This window comes from Rhinoderma darwinii, chromosome 1, assembly GCF_050947455.1.
Source record: "Rhinoderma darwinii isolate aRhiDar2 chromosome 1, aRhiDar2.hap1, whole genome shotgun sequence".
In the NCBI taxonomy this organism is placed as follows: Eukaryota; Metazoa; Chordata; class Amphibia; order Anura; family Rhinodermatidae; genus Rhinoderma; species Rhinoderma darwinii.
Window position 1 is genome coordinate 492,694,914 of NC_134687.1, and position 26,336 is coordinate 492,721,249.

The 26,336-nt window shown below is 40.5% G+C and overlaps 1 protein-coding gene across 1 annotated transcript in view; it reads left to right on the forward strand.

The window, feature by feature from the left end:
• Nucleotides 1–11,860, forward strand: part of SRRM4 (serine/arginine repetitive matrix 4) — a 188,571-nt gene extending 176,711 nt beyond the window's left edge. Inside the window, exons 12-13 of the mRNA XM_075835462.1 lie at nt 3,780–3,923; nt 8,744–11,860. Coding sequence (XP_075691577.1) covers nt 3,780–3,923; nt 8,744–8,999 — 400 coding nt within the window. The 3' untranslated portion in view covers nt 9,000–11,860. The remainder of the gene's footprint in view (nt 1–3,779; nt 3,924–8,743) is intronic.
• The last annotated feature ends 14,476 nt before the right edge of the window (nt 11,861–26,336 follow it).

Below are 26,336 nucleotides of genomic sequence, written 5' to 3' on the forward strand. Positions count from 1 at the left end.
TCTTAGCCATTAAATGGGCATTTGAAGAGTGGTGCCACTTCCTGGAGGGGGCTAGGCACCAGGTAACGGTCCTTACCGACCACAAGAATCTGGTTTTCCTAGAATCTGCCCGGAGGCTAAACCCGAGACAAGCTCGTTGGGCGTTATTTTTTACCAGATTCAACTTTGTGGTTACCTATAGGGCTGGGTCTAAAAATGTTAAGGCTGATGCACTGTCACGTAGCTTCATGGCCAGCCCTCCTTCGGAGGAAGATCCTGCTTGTATTTTGCCTCCAGGTATAATCATTTCCGCTATTGATTCTGATTTAGTCTCTGAAATTGCGGCTGATCAAGGTTCAGCTCCCGGGAGCCTTCCTGAGAACAAGCTGTTTGTTCCCCTGCAATTCCGGCTAAGGGTACTTAGGGAAAATCATGACTCTGCACTATCTGGCCATCCAGGCATCCTGGGTACCAAGCACCTCATTGCCAGAAACTATTGGTGGCCTGGGTTGCCTAAAGACGTTAAGGCCTACATCGCAGCTTGTGAAGTTTGTGCTAGGTCCAAGACTCCCAGGTCCCGACCAGCGGGCTTACTATGTTCTTTGCCCATTCCCCAGAGACCTTGGACCCATATCTCCATGGATTTTATCACCGATTTGCCTCCATCTCAAGGCAAGTCGGTGGTGTGGGTTGTAGTACACCGCTTCAGTAAGATGTGCCACTTTGTGCCCCTCAAAAAACTACCCAATGCTAAGACGTTAGCTACCTTGTTTGTCAAACACATCCTGCATCTCCATGGGGTCCCTGTCAATATTGTTTCTGATAGAGGGGTACAATTTGTTTCATTGTTTTGGAAAGCCTTCTGTAAAAAGTTGGAGATTGATTTGTCCTTCTCCTCTGCCTTCCATCCTGAAACTAATGGCCAAACTGAGAGGACTAATCAGTCTCTAGAACAATATTTAAGGTGTTTTATCTCTGACTGTCAATATGATTGGGTCTCATTCATTCCCCCCGCCGAATTTTCCCTTAATAACCGGGTCAGTAACTCGTCAGGGGTCTCCCCCTTTTTCTGTAAATTTGGGTTTAATCCACGGTTCTCTTCCATTTCACCTGGTAGTTCCAACAATCCCGAGGTAGAGGTCGTTCATCGAGAACTGTGCACAGTCTGGGCTCAGGTTCAGAAGAACCTAGAGGCGTCCCAGAGCATACAAAAAACTCAGGCAGATAGAAAACGTTCTGCTAACCCCTTGTTTATGGTCGGGGATCTGGTGTGGCTATCGTCTAAAAATTTGCGCCTGAAGTTCCCGTCCAAGAAGTTTGCTCCCCGGTCTATAGGGCTGTACAAGGTCATTGAAGTCCTCAATCCTGTCTTCTTCCGACTGGAGTTGCCCCCATCTTTTCGAGTACACGACGTGTTCCATGCCTCCCTCCTTAAACGCTGCTCCCCATCCTTGGATTCCTCGAGGAAACCTCCGGTCCCTGTTCTCACCCCTGAGGGGGCAGAATTCGAGGTGGCTAAGATTGTGGACAGCAGGATGGTCCAAGGCTCCCTCCAGTACCTGGTCCATTGGAGAGGATACGGGCCTGAGGAGAGGACTTGGGTACCCGCTTGGGATGTTCACGCTGGGATATTGGTCAGGAGGTTTCACCTTCGTTTCCCCAGTAAACCAGGTCCACTTAGAAAGGGTCCGGTGGCCCCTCATAAAAGGGGGGGGGGGTACTGTAAAGGATCTGCCAGGCACAGCTTCGGGGTTAACGCCCATAGATAATCAGTCTGCACCTGCTTCTATGTCTGTGAGACTGACTCCATCTTCCACCACTCAGGGTGGCAGGCTTAGGAGTGGGAGAACCTATCACAGCCTGGCCAGATGGAGCTAGCTCCCGCCCTCTGTCTATTTATACCTGCCTTTCCTTTCCTCCTTTGCTTGTGATTCTTTTCGTTTGGTTTCCTGGCCCTGCTCAGCTTCTTGTACTATTGTCCTTGCTTCATATTGACCCCGGCTTGCTGACTACTCTCCTGCTCTGCAATGGTACCTCGTACACTCCTGGTTTGACTCGGCTTGTTTACTCCTCTTGTTGCTCACGGTGTTGCCGTTGGCAACTGCCCCTTTCTCCCCCTAGCTCTGTGTACCCTTGTCTGTTTGTCTGTCGTGCACTTATTGAGCGTAGGGACCGTCGCCCAGTTGTACCCCGTCGCCTTGGGCGGGTCATTGCAAGTAGGCAGGGACTGAGTGGCGGGTAGATTAGGGCTCATTTGTCTGTCTCCCCACCCCCCGTCATTACACTTTGCAAGAAATGTCCTACTATTCCGTTTTCAAACTAATTGTGTGTTCAAGCTGTGAGTGTCAAAGAGGGCAATTTTACTAAATGGTGGTGACAAGTAAGAGTTGGTTCCCGTCAGGATAATAATGTTCACTACTAGCTCTTTCATTCCTGTTTCCTGACCCCATAACATCTACTGTTTCTTCTATCCTATTCCATTAAATTTTTCCTTTTTCATGCTATTCTTTCCTTACGCAAGCGTTATTAGAAATACACTAATATAGGAAAATGGTGGGGAGCGCCTTTAAAAATTTTCAAATCATGCCATCACAAAAAAAGAAAAAAATGCGGGCATTCAAATAAAAGGCATTCAACCTTTGGATGGTAATCAAGTCAGTCTTTATAAATGAGGAAACGACTACACATTAACACCATTTAAAAATGATTATACTATAACACGGGGTCTCTTGCAATATGGCGAACACACCCCAAAAATAAAGTTGGTATGCCAAAATTTTGTAGGGCTAGGTATTCTGTATTAGTCATATTCTGTTTTATCATTATTCTATCTCTTTAGATTTTTATATTCATTATATATTTGACCTTGTATTCTTTGTACATATCCATATTTTATTGCACATTTTTATGCTTTTATATTTACGAGGAAGGCATGTATCTTGTTGTACCCTAACCAGCTCTTTGGATATTTATATTCATTATATATTTGACCTCGTATTCTTTGTACATATCCATATTTTGTTGGCCATTTTTATGGTATTATATTTATGAGGGAAGCATGTATCTTGTACTTAGCCTTATATAATATTGGTACACCAACTCTTTTTTAGGGGGGAGGGGTTCAACTTATCGGGACAGACCCCATGGTATGGTATAAAAATGTTTAAATATTTTTAATGTGTAGTTGTTTGTTTATTACTTTGAATGGCCGCATTTTTCTTTTTCTTTTTTTGTGTGAATCATTATCATTTTGGAGTTGGAGTAAAATGCATCTAATTTATTAATAGGCGCATACCTCTTAATAAACTAAGCACATCTCTGGCCATCTGTGTGTTTTAAAATAAAACCTATGCCAGCTAGGGTTTGGTATTGATTTATGCCAGTTTCTGGTGTAAATTATAGTAAATTTCTAGGAGAACGGGTGACTGTCCCTTTTCCTAAACTAATCACACTGTTTAGAAAGTACTGTGAGCGGCGGCAACAGCACAAAAGTCGTAATTTTTCCTGCAAATTGCGTTTGTGTGCCATTCCTGACCTTTCTACGCCAGAAAACTGGCATAAGAAAGTTAATTCCCCCTATATGCTTCATTTTGATCACGATGCTTTTTCAACCTACACCTTGACTAGTTTCTTATTGATATTATATTATTGTGATTTAATAAGAATAATATTTAATAAATAACAGTATCAGATACAAAATGTTATTATTTCTGTTTCAATCCTATATTGGAATGTGTTCTCTCTTCATTATTGATAAAATATATTGTTTCAGTATCAAAATTATAAATTCATTCCATCAGAGATCGCGAGAGAAGCAGCAAGTATGATTCTGGTGAAAAGGAGACTCGGAAAGGAGGTCATAGGGCAAGACGCAGCTCCTATTCACCAATGAGAAAGCGCAGAAGGGATTCTCCAAGTCACCTGGAAGCAAGAAGGATCACTAGGTAATAAATGTGATAAAATAACTAATGTTATGAGCTAGTAGAGCAACAATTATTCTAAATATAAGTAAGGTCTTCCCTTTTATTTTCAATAAGTGTTTATTGTTGAGATCCTACATTCCCACTTGCATTAATATTAATTCAAGATAAAATGACCTTCTCATTACCAAAGATCTAAAGCTGTGAAGTTCTCCAAGAAGCCAGCTGTTATAGATTACTATTAATAATGTGGACTTGTGTTTCTCGAGGGACATAGAATTCATATCCATGTCTATTTTTGCTCTATCTATCTATCTATCTATCTATCTATCTATCTATCTATCTATCTATCTATCTATCTATCTATCTATCTATATCTACTCTTTCATTTTTTTTTGCATTTGCTTCTGTTGAGCCCTTGTGACAGAATGTTAGTAATCTTTGCTAATTTATTGAAAAGAAAAAAAAAATGTTGCATTGACATAAGTATTCAGACCCTTTACTCAGTACTTAGTTGAAGTACCTTTGACAGCAATAACAGCCTCCAGTCTTCTTGGATATGATGCCACAAGGTTTGCACACCTGGATTTGGGTATTTTCTGCAATTCTTCTTTGCAGATCCTATCAAGCTCTGGTGTCTGAGAAGAGAAAAACATACACAGCCCACATGGTGCAAGATAAACCTTAATGGGTAAAGTAATAGATAGAGATAGTAATTTGTTACAGCTTAGAAATGTAGGCAGTATTGAAACAAGGTTGCAGCTTTCAGTAAAAAATGCCAAACGCAAACAATCAGATACACAGATAAAAACAGATGTGAATGAAGTCATCGGGAAACCTGTCACAATTAGAAAAACATGAGATACGTAAAACCCATAAAACAGATGATGGATTATAGAGCCTGAATAAAATGTACTAGTTATCAGGAGGTACAGAATGAACACATAATCAAAACATGCAAAAATATATGAAAGTAAAATGATCGGGTTAGTACAGAATCGATCAAGAAAACCTTACAGTTTAGAGCATTATAAGAAGTATTTACCGGTGATCAGAAGACTAAAGGAGGACATGGAGGAGACATACGAACCTAAAAAACATTATCTCCAGATAATTAACATTCTCTACTTACAATTGTCATTTTCCCTGCATACGTATCCTCTTTCTCCTCCGGCATTATGATAGTTCTGTTTTGCTTTCGCTACCTTTTTTCACCCTCACGGCCACCGTAGCTCTTCAAGTTTCCTTGACTACGCTGACGCCGGCGGGCTGTTCTTCCTTTAGTTTCTGCTTTACCCTGTTCCGCTGCCTGTGCCGCAGCATCTGTCTCCTCCATGTCCTCTCTTAGTCTTCTGATCACCGGTAAATACTTCTTATAATGCTCTAAACTGTAAGGTTTTCTTGATCGATTCTGTACTAACCAGATAATTGTACTTTCATATATTTTTGCATGTTTTGATTATGTGTTCATTCTGTACCTCCTGATAGCTAGTACATTTTATTCAGGCTCTATAATCCATCATCTGTTTTACGTATCTTATGTTTTTCTAATTGTGACTGGTTTCCCGATGACGTCATTCACATGTGTTTTTATTTGCGTTTGAGGTTTCTTTTGCCTTTGATCCCCTCCCCCTCATCCACATGTGTATTTAAAATGTGTGTTCAGATTTGTTTTTACTTAATCTTGGCCTGATCCTTCCTTTTGAGTAGCGCTTTCCTATATCCAATTTTTAACATATATATTTAAAAAAAATATATATATATATTCTTTTAATTTCTCTCAAGCTCTGTCAGGTTGGATGGGGACCATCGGTGGACAACAATTTTCAGGTCTTTCCAGAGATGTTCGATTGGGTTCAAGTCAGGGCTATGACTGGGCCACTCAAGGACATTCACAGAGTTGTCCCTAAGCCACTCCTGTGTTGTCTTTGCTGTGTGTTTAGGGTCATTGTCATGTTGGAAGATGAACCGTCGGCCCAGTCTGAGGTTCAGAGCAATCTGTATCAGGTTTTCATTAAGATTATCTCTGTACTTTGCTCCATTCATCTTTCCCTCAACCCTGACCAGTCTCCCTGTCCCAGCCACTGAAAAACACCCGCACACCATGATGCTGCCACCACCATGCTTCACTGTAGGGATGGGTATTGGGCAGGCGATGAGCAGTGCCTGGTTTCCTCCAGACTTGATGCTTAGAATTGAGGCCAAAAAATTTCAATATTAGTTTCATCAGACCACAGATTCTTGTTTCTCACAGTCTGAGAGTTCTTTAGGTGTTTTTTTTTGCAAACTCCAGGTGTGTTTTATGTGTCTTTTACTGAGGAAAGGCTTTTTTTCTGGCCACGATTGGTGGAGTGCTGCAGAGAAGGTTGACCTTCTGGAAGTTTCTCCCATCTGCACACAGGATATTTGGAGCTCAGCCAGAGTGACTATTTGGGTTCTTGGTAACGTCTCTTACCAAGGCCCTTCTCCCCCGATTACTTAGTTTGGTGGGGCGGCCAGCTCTAGGAAGAGGTCTGGTTGCTCTAAACTTCTTCAATTTAAGAATCAAGGAGGCCACTGTGCACTTGAGAACTTTGAGTGCAGCAGAAATGTTTTTCTACCTTTCTCCAGATCTGTGCCTCCACACAATCTGTGTGTATATATATATATATATATATATATATATATATATATATATGTATATATATATATATATATGTGTGTATATATAAACTGGGAAAAAACAGCACCGTTTGCGTTGTACCGGGTGCAAAGTCCTCGTCCGGACATACGACCAATGTCCCAAAGTACCCAGCAAAATCCAAAATACAAGGCATCACTCCAAATTTAGTGAAAAAATAGGATCACTTTAATCACCACTTGCGACGTTTCAGTCCCACTCCATGTGGCCTTTCTCATGCAATGCCCCATGGATTAGGGCTGAAACGTCGCAAGTTGTGATTAAAGTGATCCTATTTTTTCACTAAACTTGGAGTGCTGCCTTGTATTTTGCTATATATATATATATATATATATACACACAATGTGTCTTTCCAAATCATGTCCAATCTAATGAATTTACCACAGGTGGACTCCAAATATGGTGTAGAAACATTCCAATATGATCTAGAGAAATGGGAGGCCCCCAGAGCTAAATTTGAAGTGTCACAGCAAAGGGTTTGAATACTTATGTTCATGCGAAATGTGAGTTTTTCATTTTTAATAAATTTGCAAACATTTCTAAAATTCTGTTTTCACTTTGTCATTATGGGGTATGAAGTGCAGAATGATGGGGAAAAACGTAATCTTTTATTTTATTTTAGCACAAGGCCTTAACATAACGAAATATGAAAAAAGTTAGTCTGACGAATTTTCGAATGCACTGTATGTATATATATATATATATATGTATATATATATATATATATATATATATATATATATATATATATATATAGCTATTATTATTATTATGTAAATTTAGTTTATAGCCAAATTGTACTGTTATCCTATAACTACTGATGCTTTTTGTTATAAGAGTGATGATGGTTTAATGGTGATTTTACAGCTGCAGTATTTTACCACAAAACATCAGTAAATGTGCATTTAGACAGATATAGAGATTGCTGCATTTTTTTTATTACATTTTTTTAAAATAAAAAACACAGTAAACAAACAATTATAGGGTACGTTCACACGTGGCACATTTGTAGCAGAAATGTACATATTTTTCACTGTTCCTAGATGGAGTTTATATGGAGACATTAGCAACTGTGAACTGTAAATGATGAATATTAATGTCATAATAAGTCGCACAAGCTCTTTAAGTTTCAAACAAATCACAAGCTATTTTTTATTACGGAAACAGGACAAAAGTACCCTTTTTTACGGATTTCTGTGAATTTACAGTTCAATTCACTGGTAAACTGACATTTTTTTTAATTACTAATTTCTAGGCATTGTACCTCACATGTGGTACTCAACAGGAAGCTGTTTTAGGAACATTGCCTTTAGGTTCATGCACACGGCAGAACAATGTGTACTAAGCATGTTAATGAGCACATGGAGTTCCTCCGCACTCTGTGCACCATCGTATGGTTATAATATACAGCACAATAATAGTGTTAGAAATGCTTCTAGGGGAGAATAGCACCAGAACAGGCCAGACCACAATTTTTTTATGAAATCAAATGCCTGTGGGTGTACAGTTTGGCCCCATAGACTCCTAGGAGTGCCTTATTACACCTCCGTACAGCTTGTACAAAGCTGTAATACGGCTACGTGCACAAGGGCTAAAACTGTAGCACAAACTGCACTTGTAAATCTCCATAAACATGCTTAGGTTTTTCAGTTAATATCCCTGAAGAAAAAAATACAAGTTTCAAGTTATATGGTTCTGTGACTCAAAACTATGTCACTTTAATTGTGACTTAGTAAATTTAAAGGAGCACTCCACGTTTTAAAGGATCACTAGATGCATGGATCAGTAAGTATTTCTACACACAGCACCCCACTGAACACCAATGTACATAAGTCTACATATGATTTCATGAAATAGTTAATTAACTGTTATTGACAATATTTTTTTTTATATATGGACAGGTAGAATAAGACAGAAAGATCAAAGTCTGGTATTAGATCACATATATCTACATTGTTTGAAATATTTATTAAATCTTAAGAATTTCAGGTCAGTAATATTTCATATGAATTTCGAGCAGCAATGTATAATCTAAAAATAGACAGGAGTTCTCAAAAACAGCCGCGTCCTTACATGGCACTTGTGACCTAAAGCAACTTGGCATCTCAGCAATGGAAATCCATCACAAGCTGTGCTAATGTGTCTGTCATTCTTCTCCACACAGTGCTCGCAAGCGTCCCATCCCATATTACCGGCCTAGCCCTTCGTCATCAAGCAGTGACAGCAGCAATCCTTCTTGGTATATTCCAAGAAGCAGGTCCAGAAGTCGCAGTTCCTTAAGTCACAGAAGTAGTCGCAGCAGAAGCCACAGCAGTAGAAGCCGCAGCAGGGACTGGAACAGAAGCTCTCGGGAACAGAGTAGGAGTCGTAGTAGAAGCTGGAGCCGAAGCTCTGACTCTTGTGATAGCATCAGACGCTGAGACTCTGCCCGGGCTTCCGTGTTCTTCACATGAAGCTCTGCAGCGCGGCCAATGAAGTATTTATCATAAACCTCCATGTCTGCTGGTAAGCTTCAGATAATCAGATACGTGGCAATTTCCCTCTCTACAACACTGAACAGGACTGGCAAACCTAGAAATACAAGACGAAGCATCCAGAATCCTCCTTTCTTACAAGCTCAGTCATTATATACACCTCAGGCCCCCTAGGGGCGCGTTCATTGTGAAGTACCTATCAATCCAATACCTGAGGTCTTCATGACTCTCTTACGCAACATGGAATGGCAAGCATGTGGCATAGTAACCACTAAGATGCTAAATGTGAAATCAGCTTGCTGGCACCATCAGGGCTCAGATTGCCGATACTATGTTTCGAGTACATGACATTCCTTACAATGCAAATTTACCTCTTTACAATCTCGTTACAGTTTAGTCATGACAGGGTTAAATATATCCATCTCCTGGCAGCTATTAGGAGTCAGTAACTGCAGCTAGAAAGCTATTGTCCCACATAGGTTCTATGCTATGAAAGCTTGAAGTGAGGTGTATTCTTTACACATAGGAATTTATTATGAGTGTCCATCAGGTTAATCCAATGTGACTGTGTTCCCACATATATTCTACAGATTGACAATGTCCTGACCTTCTCATTCTCCTAAATCCAATAAGAAGAAGAACAATAACTAGTGTACCTTAATTGAAATAATACCCAGTCAGCTCTGCGCTTCATAAGCAATTTGTTGTATTTCTATTTTATTACTTATTTATTATTTATAGTGTTAATTTATATGAGGACAATGTATAGGAAAATATTCTGAAACATTCCTTGCCTAAAGAGCCTACAATCTGTGCATTACTTTTTCCCAGGGTCATGGAAAGTTGTCAAAGAATATGCACCTGGTGTATGCAAACAAAGGGGGTCATGTTTAAATGGTGGAATTTGAAGTCTGTCGCTATATTTTGTTACATCCATTGTAGATTTATTAATCAGAATTATTAACAGCATAGGAATTACTCTGTATGTTTTTTCTGAGCCAAAAGTCCAGAAAGTAAAAAGCAGGTTATGTCCTGGATATTACAACAAATTATCATCTTAGGCCCCATGCACGCGAACGAAAATCCACGGGAGAATTGCAGCCCCATTCATTATCCACTGGACAAGGTAATAAGTATATGATCGGTGGGGAGGTTTCGACACCCGGACCGAGCACCAATCAGCTGTTTCGGCTGCCTCCGGCCACTGAATGTCCGTGCCAGAAGCTGATGGCTCCGGTCAAAGCTTCAGTACTGCAGATCTGCTCCTATTCAAGTGAAACCCGTGGATAGGTCATCAGTATGAAAAACCAGTCCGTGCCCGGACAACCCCTTTCAGTTTTTCCACACATGAATGATCTCTCCAGTCGGCCCTTTTGTTCTTTTGTACATTAATACGTATCATTCTTCCTACACCAGAAAACAGCAGAAGATATGGCATATGAAATGTGCACCTTATTTATTATTGTAGTTATACCATTTACAACCAGTTATGGGCAGCTCTGATAGTTATATTAAGGGATTTGGTTAGGTAGTATTATATTGTTATGAAGACATCACAGATCAGTCATTCAGGCTCCTCTACAGTTCATGTTGCCAGACAAATATTAAAATGCCTCAAAGTTAATTATTAATGTCACAGATGTCACCATTTTTAGTCGCTTTGCATCAAAAATTAATATTGTAAACAATACTTAGCTTTGATACATGACCCCCTATGAATTCTCATCATGTCCAGGTCAAGAACAATTGATTGTGTTTGCATCCTGGCACCATCAGGCTAAATGTTTTGTGGCAACTTAAGAAAAACTCAGCATAAAATAGCAATGCTAGTAGGGCACTCCTCCCCATTTTCAACTTGTGACAGGCCCCTCTTTTGCCCCATGTAGACAACATTGTCCAGCATTAGAGGATTACCCTATTTTCCACTTATAGACATTGACATACAGCTTGTCAATTTGATAGGTTCCTCACATTAAGTGATGTCACCACAATTGTGCTGTGTGGTCACCAATCCTCTCGTAACAGCCAGATACCTGTCATTCCACTGCTGATTTTACTGTGGTTAATGTGCCGCTCAGTGATATTGTTGGCGTAGGGACCAGTTACAGCTATAATTATCATACTTTAAAATTAGGCAATTGCATTTACTGGAAAGTGCATAGAACAGAATAAGGTAATTTATTGAATTTATCTATTGCTCTTTTAATATTCAATGTAGTGCTTGATCTCTGCCAAGCATAAAGGGCATTTTGGTGGTGGGACATAGATATACAGTATGTTAGTATAGTTTCTAAATAGGGACATGTTTGAACGGGTTGTCTTAATAAGACAACCACTTTCCATATGCCCTACCAGAACATGTGGATGACCTAGAGGGGGGTTCCCCTGCTTAGACCTTATTCACACTACAGGGTTTCCCAGCTGCGTGATGGCCGTTCATAAAACGGCCGTCACACGGCCGCAGTAGGAACAATAGACCCCTAATGGGGCTATTCCCACGACCGATTTTTTTAAATGCTCTATTTTCTGCCGTTCTCCCGGCTGCCTGGATCCCATAGAAATACACGGCCATCACTGGAATGTGTCCCGAGTGACGGCTGTGTCTTCCGCCGCTCGCTCATTCTCCTCCTCACAGTGCGAAGTGCATGTGAGGAGGAGGAGGTGGGTATTTGTGTGCTCCCTGTAGGAGCGGAATCCCCGGCCACAGCTTCGGCAACGCTGTGACCGGGTTGGAGGATTCCGCTTCAAAAGTGCTTGACGTCACTGTGTCCATATATGTACACAGTGAAGTCAGGGACTTCTCCTTGAGCGGAAACACTGGCCACAGGGTCGGGGATTCTACTTCAGAAGTGCCTGACGTCAGGCACTTCTGAAACAGAATCCCCGACCCTGTGGCCTGTGTTTCCGCTCCAGGAGAAGTCCCTGACTTTACTAACACAGTGACGTCAGGCACTTCTGAAGCGGACTCTCCGACCCTGTGGCTGATGTTTCCGCTCCAGGAGAAGTCCCTGACTTCACTGTGTCCATATATGGACACAGTGAAGTCAGGCACTACTGAAGTGGAATCCCCGACCCTATGGTCAGTATCTCTGCTCCAGGAGAAGTCCCTGACTTCACTGACACAGTGACGTCTGGCACTTCTGAAGCGGAATCTACGACCCTGTGGCCGATGTTTCCGCTCCAGGAGAAGTCCCTGACTTCACTGTGTCCATATATGGACACAGTGACGTCAGGCACTTCTCCTGGAACGGTGGCGCTATCTACAGACAGGTAGGGGGTGCCATCTATGGGGGGGGTGCTGTGTAGAACTACCAACAGGGGGCTGTGTGGCATTACCTACGGGGGTTGTGTGGCATTACCTACAGGGGGCTGTGTGGCATTACCTACAGGGCGCTGTGTGCCACTACCTACAGGGGGCTGTGTGCCACTACCTACAGGGGGCTGTGTGCCACTACCTACAGGGGGCTGTGTGGCATTACAGGGGGCTGTGTGGCATTACCTACAGGGGACTGCGTGGCACTACTTACAGGGGAGCTGTGGCAGTATCTATAGAGGGCAGTGTGTGGCATTATCTACAAAGGAAATTGTGTGGCAAAAAATTAACAAATGAAATTCAGCCGATTTTAAAACGGACAGCGAAAAAACTATGCAAAATGGGTTAAAATCGGCCGTTAAAAACGGCAACACGGCTCGGAACGGAAGCACAATGGATGCAAAACGGCCGGGAAAAACGGTCCAAAACGGCTGTTTTTATTGGCAGACACTCGGTCCCGGTCGTGTGAATTAGGATACCCTTCTATAAGCCTGATCAAAGGGCTGCTAGACAGGAGCCTCCAGCTCTGGCGGACCCAGACGACCATGTTATACAATTCATCGAATGTCTGGCGTGCAATACTACATTTCCCCTGCAGCGGGCACTGAAATGTATGGTCAGCCAGCTTGCAGTGGGTTTTATAAACCGGACTCAGATGATCGCCCATACATTTTTATTTGGAAAATAAATTGTTTTGATAAAACAACCTAAGGCTTTGTTCACATCTGCGTTGGGGTCCCGTTCTGACGTTCCGTCGGAGGTTTCCGTCAGAACGGGACCTTGAGCAGACACAAACTGGCACTGATGGAATCCAGAGGTTTCCATCTCCATCACCATTGATTTCAATGATAACGGAGCCGATGCCCATGGTTTCCGTTTGCCTCTTTTGTGCACCGGACCCGTCGTTTTGCCGGAAGCAATAGCGTAGTCGATTATGCTATTGCTTGCGGAAAAACGACTGATCCGGTGCACAAAAGAGACAAACAGAAACCAGGGGAACCGACTCCGTCACCATTGAAATCAATGGTGATGGAGACGGAAACCTCTGGTGTCCGTCGGTGTCAGTTTGTGTCTGCTCTGGGTCCCGTTCTGAAGGAAACATCAGACGGAACGTCAGAACGGGACCCCAACGGGTGTTACATGGTGTTTAGTTGTGTCTTTTAAGTCTTATTTATTAATATCTAAATACAGAGCATGTGTACCTGTTTAAGTACAGGTTTCACTACTAGAGACATTTATCATGATTTGGGAGACATTTCAAAAATTACTAAAATGCCAATTTTTAATTACCAGTCCTTGTCTCTGTGATAGTATTGGTAAATCTGCCCTTATATACATATTTAAAAACCATGCACATATCAAGGGAATTCTTCCAATCCTGCCCTATCATTCCCCTTGTAGTTAATCTAAACATTCATCATCCTGACAGTGTACATGTTTATCAGCTCAGCAGCAATTAATTCATGTTCAGTGACCTTGTACAAGTCTATTGTTCTGCTTAACTCTAACCAGAGCCATACCAAGCACAGGTCAACTCATGCATTATGCGTGCTGGTTCCATCTTTTATAAGCATTAACTATCTGTTGACCGAGGTTTCCCATAAAGTAGGAATTATTCATGATTCCTACATGCAAAAAAATAAAAATAAAGTGCGTGTGTGGGGGATGGCTATTGTTTTTAGGAAATATCATTCCTGACAGCGAAGTATGACTTCAGTGAAAAATACATCTTTTTTTAGATTCTACCATATAATTATATACTGGACGCCATCACATCATTACACATTATTTTATGTTTTGTAATCCACTCAGTAGTCTTTTGAGCTGCTTCGTAATTTTCCTGTAGTTTTAGGACTAAATTTTTTAAATGATTATATGTTTAGAAAATATGGAAGTAGGATGGTAATATCAGCATGTCATACATGTCATGCATATTTTAGAATTTGGTTCACACTTTGTATTTCTCCCTTGGAAAGCTTTATCCTTCCCCCTGTCTGAGATCCATTCCCTCTATCCAACATATTTGAAATGTGATACGTGATGAAGCCGGATAGTTGTTGATCATGGGTATAAGAGGTGCCGAGCATTATAATTTAATTCTGATTTACTTTCTCAAAAGTGGCATGTAGTTAGTCTGATACCTACAGACTATAGAGTTACTTCTGATAGCATGGATCTGATTGTACAATGCCACCTTTGCCCAATTCAAATTGTCTGACTTTCCTTACCAGAATTTCAGTCCAATGTTGGTACCATGCTGTGCAGTTACATGAATTATGTTAGGGCTCATTCAGACGAGCGTAAAACTCGTCCGTGTGAAAATCACTCACAGCACACTGACCCATTGATTTCAATGGGGCCGTTCACACATGCAGGAGTTTTCACACAGCATGTGTCCGTTGCGTGAAACTCACTGCATGCCCTATATTGGTGGGGTTTTTACACACCTACGCGCCCATTGAAGTCAATGGGTGTGTGAAAATCACGCACAGCACACGGATACACGTCGTGTGCTGTGCATGATTTGCGCATCCATTGAAGAGCGCATGCACACTGGTCCATAACGCAACACACACGAACCAGATTCACGCGCGTTTTTCACTCCCGTGAATCTGATACGCTCGTGTGAATGTAGCCTAACTCAATGTATTCCCATTGATACAGTTTTCAGTCAATTCATTGCACATCTACAGTTGCCGCGTAGACCAGACCTATGTTTACGTTCAGTATTATATGCGTAAGTTACCAAGAAAGGGAAATAAGAAATAGTAAAACATTGTCAAGCATATAATGTTAACCCCCTGCCAAAAAAAAACAATGAAATAAAAACATCCAAGATCATAAGATATGAAATTCAGAGCTCTATTTGTATCTGGATAACTTTACTAGATCCAAGATACTGTGTTCAAAGGTGAACAAAATGCTGTGGAGTTTCGAGAGAGATAGTTAGAATAATCCAGAGGCCAATTTCAGCTTTTGTTTTAATGGCCTAGCAATTATAACATCATAGACATCACCAGAAAACAATCCAAAATGTCAAGCTCCAGCAGCAAATTTCTGGGACCATAAGTGTAATGGTTCCCATTCTTGTATACTATTGGTTTGCCTACTTAATTTCTAGGTATGTTTTGAAATCAGTCAATTCATTTCCTTCATCTTCTGATATCAATCAGTTATGACCGTATGTATAAGAAGCTCTGTATCGTCAGAGAAACAATGTACCAGGCGGGGAGTTGGATGGGCACGTGCCCTGGGTGCTGGGTGCCAAGGAGAGAACTGGCAAGTCACTTCACTTTGGCTAGGGTATTTATATACGGGGCTAGGAAATCAATTTCACAAACTTTTTATTTATTTATTATTTATGTATTTATTATGAGAAATAATATTTTCACACCCATGTTATTCTGTGAAGTTACATTGTTTTCTTGAGTGTAGTGCACACTGGCTCAGAATGAGGGTGCTACAAATGGATCAATTAGTAGCTTTTCTTTAGGAAATATTTTGAAATCTGCAAATTTACCCAGGGATGGTAAAATTATTTGGATATTCAGGTCAGGGCATACGATGTGTTTCTGTTCTATATTGTATTACAATTCTTGGGAAAGTATAACAGAATCAATAATATAATATATTGTGTTAAGCACGTGCAAAATAATGTTCTGTTTTTAAAGCAAAATATAATATTGTTGGTCCGCCAGAAATACAATTTTAAAACGGTCTGGGATGTGCCGGCCTCTTACAAGGGAATTTTTGAGACAGATATTTTTAGCAATTCATTATTCTTTTTTATGTGTTAAGACGTGGGATATGTTTCTTTCTACCGATGTACCTCCATCTTCGTGATTTCTTATTTATGCTGCTTTAAGATATTTATTGGGTTTGTTTTTCTCTGTTAGTTTTTTTAATTTCTGTTCTATTTATTTATTTATTTTTAGTGGTCTGGGTAAGAACCAACCCTACCCTGATTGCTTCACTCTTGAATTACTTATGTTATTTATGTGCTTATCCATTGGCTGCTTTGTATTTATGTCATGCCTTATCCTTAAACAATGTACAAAATTGGTTTTGCTGGTGACCACCAGTTTTTTGGGTTCTCCTTTTATATTATATTTTAAGTTTACAGTTTGAAACTTTATATTTCAATGTTACATTGTTCTGGATACTAAGCGTCATTACGAGAATGGAATCACAACAGCAGATTATGAAAGTACATATGAGGCCATGACACGCAACTTGTGCGTACTTGAAGAAATGGACTGGCTAAAAGTTTCCCTATTCTAACTCACACCAACTAATATTATTATGTTTACAATTTAAAGATAGATTAATAATTTAGAACTGTACTTTTCACATATAAAATGGTATGTTAAAAAGCCTTTGTTGAATTATTTTGTTTTTTGAAAACCATGCAGTAAATATAAGTGAGATAGTACCTATTAATTTATGTTTTTCTTGTATTAAAATGAAATTCATGCAGGTATCACCCCTACTTGTCAAAAATGCAATTAAGGGATTGCATAAGATTAGAAAAAAAAAAGTCAGATTTTTTTTTCCATAAACAGCGCCACTCTTGTCCAAGGACTGTGTCTGGTATTGCAGCTCAGCCCCGTTAAAGTGAAATGGGCTAAGATACAATATCTAAACACAGCTAATGAACAAGAGAGGCGCTGTTTCTGGGAAAAAAAAAATCAGACTTTTTTTTCTAATCTCATATAATTTCTTTAATTGATAGCTATGGTAGAGCTGCATGCGAACTACAACTTTGATGTTTACTTAGCAGCATAAACTATTGCTTTTTTATGATGTGTTTTACTTTTAATGATGCATTCCATCGCTACAAAAAAGGCACTATTGCACTATATAGAAAAAGGCAATTACAAACACGATGTGTATGAAGAGCTTTCATGTCAGCTCCCATTGTATATCATATGGCTTGATGATGACAAGTCCCACCTTAGTGACAAACCTTTTGACTACTATACCTTGTTTGTGTTTTCAGAGATACTGTACGCCATGAATATGTCATGATGATTTTCTTTCTGTGGTGTTCCACATTATTTGTTACTGCCTATGTGTATTGCCTTTCTGGACCAATATAATTTTGCTATGCATTGTATATAAGGAGAGGTGATAAGAGGAGTGTATTTAATATTTATTTAATGTATTTATGGAATAGTGTTTGGATTGTTGTGTAAGATTACATTATATTTATATTAGACACACCTTGAAAAAGAAGAAAGGATCAAATTTACTTTCCCAGCAGCCTCAGAACAATTTGTGCTAAGGGAGAGTTTACAAGAACATGGAAAACGCTATAGTTAACCCCTGCAACTTCTTTTTTCTTTTGTGTTGCCCAAAATGAAACTTTATTAAAAGACCCACTCAACTAAGATTTTCTAACACAGCTCAGATAAAGCAGATGACAAAAAAAATAAAATAGTTAAAAGGCAAAACAATACCCAGACGATGTGATGAGGTGGAAATACCACATTATGAATATTTTTCGGTAACATATTATAAAGCTATTCTTGCTAATTATCTTGGACATTTTCTTAAAGGATGTCTCCATTTTAATTGCTTGCCTAAAATGTTATGGAATTGCATAATTAGAAATGTTTAATATTGTCATTAGCCAATTGACTCCTACTTAGGAGCAATAGCTTGACAGACGTAGACAATTTAAGTTTCCTAAACTATAGACTCCCATTTACAGCAGTCTGTCATCTTCAGTTGGGATACAGGCAAACACGCTGTTTCAGAATCTGTAAATTTTATCTTTCTACTCACCTGCATTTCACCACTGTAAGTCCGCAAATAGGTCCTCTCTACATAGGGAGTCCTCTCTATGCATCAGCATGCAGCGCACAGCCCATTTGCGGGATTACAGCGGAGGAACCCAAATGAGTAAAAATATAAAAATTACAGATTTGGAATCTCTATCCTTTAAAGGGGTTATCCACTACTGGACAACTGATGACCTATCCACCGACACCCGGACCCCGCACCATTAAGCTGCTCCTGCTACCTCCGAGCATCGGATGTACATATCGGAAAGCAGTAAGGTCCGGCCACTGAATTGCGGCCAAGCTGCAGCACTGCAGCTCTGCTCCTATTCAAGTGAATAGGAGCAGAGCTGCAATTCGGCATCACGGCCGCTATGCTATGTACGGAGCCGAGTGCTTCCGGCTCCGTACATTGCATAATGGGCTATAACATCCGGTATCCGGAGGCAGCTGGAGCGGCTTAACAATGCGGGGTCCGGGTTTCGGACCCACGCCGATGATCTACTGATGACCTATCCTAGGTCATCGGTTTTCCAGTAGTGGACAACCCCTTTAAGCTTTTTACTGATAGCAGTAGTTTGGGGGTTTTCAGAGGTGGCATAATTTCTTTAAACCAGTAACTCCCAACTTTTTTACCATAGGAAAGCCTCTGAAAATATTTTTCTCTCCAGGCGGTACCCTTACAACTACTTTACGCCATTCCTATTCTTATATTGACAGCTGTTGCTAAGGAACATCCAGCCAGGTTACAATGAGTCCCAGGGAATTTTGGTTGGGAAACACTGTTTTAAACAATAATGGTAAAGCCTAATTTTTGTTATTGACTTCAATTTTGTCAAAATATTGTTTTCACATTTTTATCAGCATGAACAGCCCTATAATATTCACAAAATAGTTGCTGATATGTTTTTTCGGACTGGACATGCTCTTCCATATCTGCCTGTAAACTAATGAAATTAAATAACCAGACAACACAGTTTACGTTACTCATCACAGATTCTGTGGCTCTCCATTCAAGAACACTTTAACTGAAGAAACCTAAGTACTGTTTATGTGGTCTGTTGTGTATTGGGTTACTGTGAATGTATAATGAAATGATGGAATGGATCCTATGTACTTGGATGTATGATATAGGACAACACAATTCTTCAATGTAAACAGTAATATGAACAAATGTTCGTACAGCTATTGGCTTTTATTTTTAATTTTATATCACTGTACAAAGCTAAAAACCACGTTGTGTTCTAAAACCTTCTGTAGTATTTCATTTGTTAATAAGTCCACAACATTGGAAATAAAGCATTCATAGGATAAGAGATTTGCCTGATTAATTACATCTGACATTGTGAGATAAATATTTAATTAAGAAAGTGACCTCTTTTAAGCACACACTTGTTTTTTTAGTCTAGACTCTTATATACCTTGTAAAATGACAATGATTTGGGTGACCATGTTACCTTATTGATGTGTCACCACGATGAGTTCAAGACCTATGCATGGTTTTCAAGAGCTCTTACATAAATGGTGATTCATTTTTTTATTTGACATTATATACTATGAGGATTACGTTTATTAACTGTACTATGAACTGCTATACAGTATGTAAAGACACATGTATATGAGTACTACTGTTTGGCATCTATATGTCCACTATTAAGGGACACCATTATGTGGCGGTATTATATGAGTAATACAGCAAGGAAGGTTTGCTAAATCTCACTATGAGGGAACGTTGCCTCTAGTCCCACCATTGACTACAGGCAGGGGGAGGGGAGGGAAGCATTTTATTAGCTATGCCATTCATTCTTGCACTTTTCTCATATCTAATTCAGGGTGCGAGAGGTACCTTTCCACTTACCTGCCTCAGGAAGCAGAGATGCTAGTTACCTCTGTATAAAAATATTATTTAGGTTCAGATTATTTAGGTTCAGATCATACTATCTAGTACAAAGTTGAAATAAATATAAAAAGGAGATGCTACAGGCAGGGGTGTAGCTATAGGTGTGGCAGATGTAGTTGCTAAGACACTATCATATAAATGGCACATGGAAGGTAGGAGGCTCGGTTATCGATTTTGTATTGGGGCCTAAGTGCTTCAAGTTACACCTCTCAGAGTGGAAAGAAGCCACAAAATACAGCAAGCCATATAATGCAGCGCCTGAACTTATTATTGAACCTACAAGTGGAAGGGTATGTGCACACAATAAGTGGCTTTTACGTTTGAAAAAACAGACTGTTTTCAGGAGAAAACAGCTGAGTCGTTTCAGACGTAAAAGCTCCTCCTCGCATTATGCGAGGCGTCTTTGACGCTCGTAAATCTTGAGCTGCTCTTCATTGACTTCATTGAAGAATGGCTCAAATTACGTTGCAAAGAAGTGTCATGCACTTCTTTGCCGAGGCAGTCATTTTACGAGTCGTCGTTTGACAGCTGTCAAACGACGACGCGTAAATGACAGGTCGTTGCACAGTACGTCGGCAAACCCATTCAAATGAATGGGCAGATGTTTGCCGACGTATTGTAGCCCTATTTTCAGACGTAAAACGAGGCATAATACGCCTCGTTTACGTCTGAAAATAGGTTGTGTGAACCCAGCCGAATTGTCTGATGAGATATTAGACAAGAATATGCATACCATGGTCGTATTTGGTTAAAAAAAGGGATAGCTTACAAAGAAAAGCAGCAGATACACACTGGATCAATGATAGTTACATAGCTAGTACAGTTAAAAAAAATATACATGTCCATCATGTTCAACCATAGGCTGATCCAGAGGAAGCCAATGAGAAAATTCCCTTCCTGATCCTGAGTGGCGATCAGACTGGATCAATATTCAAACAAGAATTCTATACGACAAAGGCGCAGACATTTATTTGTTCTAACAAATTATATATGTATTTTTTTAAGCCATCTACTGTCCCTGCTGTGACCAGCTCCTGCGGTAGACTATTCCATAGATTCACAGTTCTCACAGTAAAGAAGGCTTGTCGCTTCAGCAGATTGAACCTTTTTTTCTCCAGACAGAGGGGGTGCCTCCTTGTCTTTGGGGGGAATTTAACATGGAACAGTTTTGTACCTGCCACTCATATACTTATACAGTTAATCATGTCTGCCCTTAGTCGTCTCTTTTCAAGGATAAATAAATTTAATTTTTTTAAAAATCTTTTCTCATAACTAAGATCCTCCATGGTTGGTCCTTTCAGCAAGATAATTACCCTACACACATGCACAAAAATGGTTGAGGGAACACAGAATCAACTTTCTTTAGTCTCCAGATTAGAATCTAATTCAAAAGTTGTGGTATGTATTGAAGAGGGCAATCCACAAGCCATGACCCGAGAATATCAGGGAACTGGTAATGTTCTGCATGGAGAAGGTGCCCAAGATCCCTCAACAAATGTTTTCAAACCTCGCTAAACATTACAGAAAGCGGCTCAGTGCGGTTATTCTTAGCAGGGAAGGCTTCATCAAATAATAATAATGGGGTGGTAAAATTTTTGGAACCTATTTTTAAAATGAAATGGGTTATTTAACAATACCTTTTTTATTCAAAACCACAAGTCAAAAAAACAAACAAAAAAAACATGTAGTAGACACTTTTGTTTACTCTTAAATAGAGATGAGGGAATTTCCCAAAATTCCTTTTGCATCCGAATCGGCCGTCCGGTTTGATCCAAATAAATTAGCAAATTAGAAAGTGCCCCAATTTCCCTGAATTCTTGTGTCTGACTTTCTGATGACTTCCAGGGCTGTATCCAAGATAAATACAAACCATTTCAAGCTCTTTAATGCCAAGCCAGCATGTAATGTCAATGTAACAGTAATATATGGACAGAGGGACAGCATTATGGGAAAGCCCCTCTGAGGTCATGTGCTCCTTTTTCTAATTTTTAATTGCCAACAGCCACCATTTTGCAGAGATTCGTACACCACGAACCCCAGAAGTCTCGGAATTTGCCAAATCCAAAACGTGGAAAATTCAGACAAAATTTCATTACTGTAGAATCGATTCGCTTACCTCTAATCCTAAAACATCACTCATTGCAGGTGGGGTTTATGCAATAAAATGATATTGTCATGAACAAATACACAGTAAACAGTGAGGTCCCTGTTCTTCCCAAACCTTTGTCCCTACCTACTTGTACGACCCGACCTAAACGACGGCACACAACTGGGCGGCTTTCCCTATACTAGTACAACTGAAACCGACAAACAGATAAGACAGAGACCATACGAAATAACAAAGGGTAACCTGGGAATTACACGGAGGGACAGGCAGGGCAATTGTGCCGCGGACAACTCCGGAGGCGGAGTCAGTCAGGCAGGGTCAAACCGGGAGAGTGCGGTAAGAACAAAAGTCAGAAGGCAAAGAAAAGTCAGAAGTCCAGCCGAGGCCAGTTCACAAGAAGTCAAAAAGCAAGTCGCTCAGGGGAGTCTGAAACAAGGGAAAGCACCAGGCAAGAAAACTCTAATTACAGACAAAGGCCAACTATCCCAGGCTGAACTAAATAAGAAGAGGGCGGGAGCTCAGGAACATCAGCCAGGCTTTGATTGGCCTGACGCTCCTGAGCTCCTATTGGCTGCAGACTGCCTCAGTCTGCCAGACCGGGCGATGCCCGAGCGAGTAACTCTCGATGTCCTGGAGACCGAGGGAGCCACAGGCAGAGAGTACGTGACAGTACCCCCCTTTTATGAGGGGCCACTGGACCCTCAACCCCCGAACCAGGTTTATTCGGAAACTTTTTATGAAAGTTTTTTATAAGGGTCCGAGCGTGGATATCTCGGACTGGGACCCAAGTCCTCTCCTCTGGACCATATCCTTTCCAATGGAACAGGTACTGGATAGACCCCTGAACCTTTCTTCTGTCCAGCAACCTGGCCACCTCGAACTCCTGTCCCTCAGGTGTCAATACTGGGATGGGGGGATTTCCCTATGGGAAGGATGAGGGGAACCAATCTTTTCAGAAGGGAGGAATGAAACACATCGTGGATGCGGAAGGAGGGGGGCAATTTTTAAGCGGAAGGAGACCGGGTTAATCCTCTCCATTACTTTATAAGGACCGATGTACCAGGGGGCAAACTTTCTGGAGGGTAACCTCAGGCGGAGGTTCTTGGAAGATAACCAAACCCGATCTCCCACTAAGAAATCAGGATTAGCCGAACGCCTTTTATTTGCTTGAAGCCGTTGGTGGTCCCGGGCTACCCTGAGATTACTCTGGACCTGGTCCCATATGACCCTCAAATTCCCAGTGAGAAGCTCCACTTCAGGGTTATCTGATACACATGGGGAAAATTAAGAAAACCGGGGATTAAAGCCATAATTAGCAAAGAATGGAGAAACTCCTGTGAAAGAAATTATTTAATTCCACCATTTTGTCTTCTATTCTATACTTCCATTTTAACTTGAATATAAGAGTGATATTTTGAGAGAATGCATTTCTGTTTTTGCTGTGTTAAGGAATTGAATCAGCAAGAATAAAGGCTGAGGGAAAACTGATGACTCAAGACCCCACCCTCTACGCCCTCCTTACAGAATACAGAAGATGATAAGGACTTACCATTTTCTTACTTGATAGGAAAATATTGCAATGCTAAGAAAATATTGTAAATGTAATTTGTTTTGTGCAAACTCAAGAGAATATATTACAGCTGATGTAGTAAAAGTTCAGTCTAAAAAACTGTATATAAGCCCACTCATAATGTATGTAAAAGGCCATCTGCCATCACTTGCTGAGTGACATCATTATGACACTGCTGTGAAACCTTCTCATGAGGAAATAAATATGAATGAATCTGGAGCAACTGTTTGACTTTGAATTATCCACAACAATTTTGGTGCCGAAAAGTCCCGGGAACCGAAAGCGGCTGCAACGGAACCAGGATGGGAACCAAGGACAGGAGACCGAAATGGCGCCATCAAACAGGTGAGAAACTTTTTTCTCATTCGCTCTCTCTTCCTTTGGTCCCCAGTCCCTCTGTTCTCTGTCGTGAGTACGGTTGCCAAGAACCTCAAACAGTTGTTAAATGTACTAACCTCTTTTTGATATGTATGTGAATGAATGAGGATGTTGGTGCACGCCACATCAGCGTGAAAGAGGCCTTTACGGCGGAGTGCTTGAAACTGCCTCAAGACGCACCTCTACGGAGAAGGCATGGTGGTGGCAGTGCAGTGATAAGTAAGAGGACCCTATCGTCCTCAGACACGAGTGTTTTTCTATTTTTCTGTGTTTGTCAAGTAAATTGTTATTAACCACTGCCTGAGCAGCAGAAGGACAAAAAGTGCGCGTGTCCTGAAGCTGCTCCTGGCTTGTCTCCCTCATGAAAAATCATACTGCTTAGAAGATACCTTTCATAGATTGTTTGATATAGATGATATAATGAGCAGATCCTGTGTGGGATTATTGTTTAGTTGGTTGTAATTTGGCTCAGTTGGATAGTGTATACAGAGTGTATACGGGTACGTAGGAGATACGTAGTGTGGGACTTTCCCTAACAGCCAATAGCCATAGTGTTTGTTAGTGAAAATAAAAACTGAGAGAGAAGGGTAGGAGTCCCCTCCATCATAGCAGGGATATGGGCAACAGTCACGGCAAACGAGGGTCTGGCCGATCACCAGATTACAGAGTAGGGCGTCCGCAGGCTTCTCTGACCCCACAGGAGAAGATGAATTTTGAGGTATGGCATATGGGTGAGCAAGCACCTGTTAAAATGGTGTAAGCTTACTAGGGGATTGTAAATCCAGAATCACAGAGTCAAATGACAAAGCAGATTGGAGTAGATGGATTGTAGCATCTTTTAGAAAGCAACAAAGAGCCCAATGTATCTTTATAGTAGTCAGTATAGAATATATACTTTAATAATTTGAGTTATTTTGTATATTCATTATCTTCATAGATCTTTTTAGCATCTTTTAGTGACAAATGTATGTAATGTTAATACACTGAAGTAAAAGTGCAGGAGGTTGTCAGAGGAAATTCATATTTTATAAAGTAAAGTTTAAAGCAAAGGAAGTTATAGAAGTAGTAGTTGTTTTAAAGTTGCAAGTGACCTTATAGTAAATTCCCATAGGATATAATTTAGAATCAACTTGTGTGATAAGAGAAGGGGGAGGTGAAGAACAGCTGCTAGTGAGATAAGAAATGTAATATTGTTCTTGAAATGAATGGACACAACATTAAATTCTGATATAGATATTTTCTATGACATTGCAGAACAACTTTGTGTCATTTGTAGATTGAATCCGGAAAAGTGATAAATGTAATAATGTATAAGCAGTCCTTCACAGCCAAACCACCAGACACCTCTGTTTTATACTATGAGACTCTTGATCCTGTCATACATTCTGCACAGAGTGCAGAGTTGCTTGCCCTGATCAAGGCATGTAAACTGGCAGAGGGAAAGACTGTAAATATATATACAGACTCCCGTTATGCTTATGGAGTTGTACATGATTTTGGTTTTCTGTGGGAGCACAGAGGTTTCTTAACTTCATGTGGGAAGGTTGTGAAGCACGCAGACCTCATACAGCAGCTGCTGGAAAATGTAAAGCTACCTAGAGCTATAGCTGTTATCAAATGCCAGGCACATCAGCGAGCAAAAGATCCTATCACTATGGGTAATAACAGGGCAGATGAAGCGGCTAAAAAGGCTTCTCTTCTGATCCTCCAAGAGTCCCCAAAAGATGACCAAAATCTGACAATGGACACTCTCATAACCTTGCAAAAACAGGCAGGTCCGCAGACACACAGTAAATGGAGGAACACAGGTTGTAAGCCAGATAATCGTGTTTGGAAACATGAGGATGGTCGATTGTGTGCCCCTCCAGCTATATATCCATTTTTAACAAACTTATCTCATCTTCCATCTCATGTTTCCAAAGGAGGAATGGTTTCTATTGTAAGTAAATTTTGGTTTGCACCCGGATTCTCACAATTTGCAACACAATGGTGCAAGAAATGCATGATTTGTGCCAAGCACAATCCAGGTAAAATGACTAGGGTACAGATGAAACACCTTGTAAAACCAATGTCGCTGCAGAATTTACATTGTCCATTAACGTTGGACATTATCTGCATTTGTCTATGAGCTCCAAATTAATGAATGCTCTCTCAATGGTGGATCTGAGAGAGGCCGGCCCGAGAGAGACCATGACACGCAGCGTCAGTGTTCAAACAGTCTCTGCCCACAGG